At 55.6% G+C, this 1,805-nt stretch overlaps 1 protein-coding gene across 1 annotated transcript; it reads right to left on the bottom strand.

Moving 5' to 3' along the window:
• Positions 1 to 228: 228 nt before the first annotated feature.
• Positions 229 to 1,188, bottom strand: LOC145990077 (uncharacterized). The gene has a single exon (XM_083125731.1). It carries the CDS (start codon positions 1,186 to 1,188, stop codon positions 229 to 231), a length of 960 nt encoding a protein of 319 aa, XP_082981857.1.
• Positions 1,189 to 1,805: the final 617 nt, after the last annotated feature.

Raw genomic sequence — 1,805 nt, forward strand, 5'->3', positions numbered from 1 at the left:
ACTCGCGACGCAGGCCGAGTTTGAGGCAGAGGGGCAGAATTCCGTACGTGTTGATCGTCGAGTCGTTTGCGGCACTGAGCACGTAGTCGGTCGGATGGCGTCGGTCCGGGAGCAAACGTCTCGGGAAACAACAAATATCCGACCCTGTGTCGACGAGGAAGCGGTGGCGGCTATAGCGGTCGGTCACGTACAGGCGGCTTCCACCAGGACGGCAGCCGTTTGCCGCGACTAGCGGCTGCCGTTGGTGTTTGTTGTCGCGGGCGCGTACGTGCATGGGTCGTTGCACCTCTGAGCCTGGTCGCCGAAGCGGTGGTGATACCAGCATATTCCCTCATCTCTTCCTCTTGACGGCGATCTGCGGCCGTAGCGGCGCGGGCTGGTACGGTCACGCGATTGCGAGCGGCCGCGGAAGGCGCGAAAGTCGCTTTGCAGGGACGCGACTTGACGAGTTAGCTCCTCGACGCGTTGGAGAAGCCGAACCGTGTCGGAGGCGGGCGCGAGTGGCGTCGCGGTCGCGCAGATAGCCGGCGGGTTGGGCGAGACGAACTGTGCGGCGATGTTGCTTGTCGCGGGGGTGAGCATGGGGGGGCTCACCTCCACGATGCGGTCCGCGAGCGTGGCAAGTTGGTCCAGCGGAAGTTCCGAAGACTGCACCTGCAGAATCGCTTGAACTTGAGCGGGCAGGCGTTGGAGCCACAACGTGCGCAGCAAGTCGTCACGCATGGGAGTGGTGCCTGCGAGTGACTGGAGGTGACGTAGGAACTGGGACGGTTTGCGACTGCCCATTTCTTCTTCCATCAGGATCTGCCGCAATCGCTGATTTTCAGACAGGGAAAATCTTCGCGTGAGTTCCGTCCGCAGCCGGGTGTAAGGGTCGGTTGCCGGTGGTGTACGTATAATGTCTCTCACTTCGAACGCGTACCGACCTTCTAACTGTCCCACGACGTATGCGAACTTCGTCTCCTCCCGGGTGATGTGGGCGATGGTGAACTGGGCCTCCACTTGGGAGAACCACAATTCCATGTCCTCGGGCCAGAATGGGGGGAGCTTCACACTCACTCGATGTACGGAGTCCTGTTGCGATTGTACTGCGTGCGGTGCTGGAGTCCTCGGTTGAAGTGCTTGCTGTCTGAGTTGCTCGTTTTCCCGCCTGAGTTGGTCGAGCTGCGCTTGAAGTTCCTCTGTCATCGCGGTGTAGTTGGTGCGTCCAGAACAAAAGGGGGATTGGGCGCGTCGTCTAGCGTGAACTTGTTCGATCCGGCTGGTATGGTACACAAAGGGGGGTAATCACGATTCACGGCCCCCCCAAAAAAACGATCACGTCGGGGTCACCAGTTTGGGAAATAATCACCAAATTAAAGGGTGTTGGCTTACCTGGTTGTTTATTCTAAATGAACACTACAGCTAGATGAACACTACAAACACTAAGTAATACTGCAAGAGACCGCTCCCGTCGTTGTCCTGGAGATGGCTGACTTCTCCCTCTGTAGCTCTTTTCGTCCCCCAGTCTTTCACCCCTGCTTCCAGGGGTCAAATCCCTCGCGTCTGGTAAGGCGGAAAAAGTTCCTTCTCCCCCCGTTAGGTGGCAGCAAAAGTCAGCGGCTTTCGCTGCACCACAGTGGCTGTCGCTACACGCTACTGAAGTTAGTCATTTATTTTTCTAAAAAAATACATGAAACTATACATAAAATACATGATTATTGATACACTGATCTGAAACCTTATTTAAATAAAAGCTTATACTATCCTGAGCAAAAGAAATCAAACTTGAAGTTTTTACGGCAAACCTGAGAGAAGCTACTATA

Source organism: Lepisma saccharinum, chromosome 7 (genome assembly GCF_977018435.1).
Source record: "Lepisma saccharinum chromosome 7, izLepSacc3.1, whole genome shotgun sequence".
Classification (NCBI taxonomy): Eukaryota; Metazoa; Arthropoda; class Insecta; order Zygentoma; family Lepismatidae; genus Lepisma; species Lepisma saccharinum.

Excerpts from the sequence above, each read along its gene's own strand:
- LOC145990077 (XM_083125731.1), bottom strand. The coding sequence starts at position 1,188 with ATGACAGAGGAACTTCAAGCGCAGCTCGACCAACTCAGGCGGGAAAAC.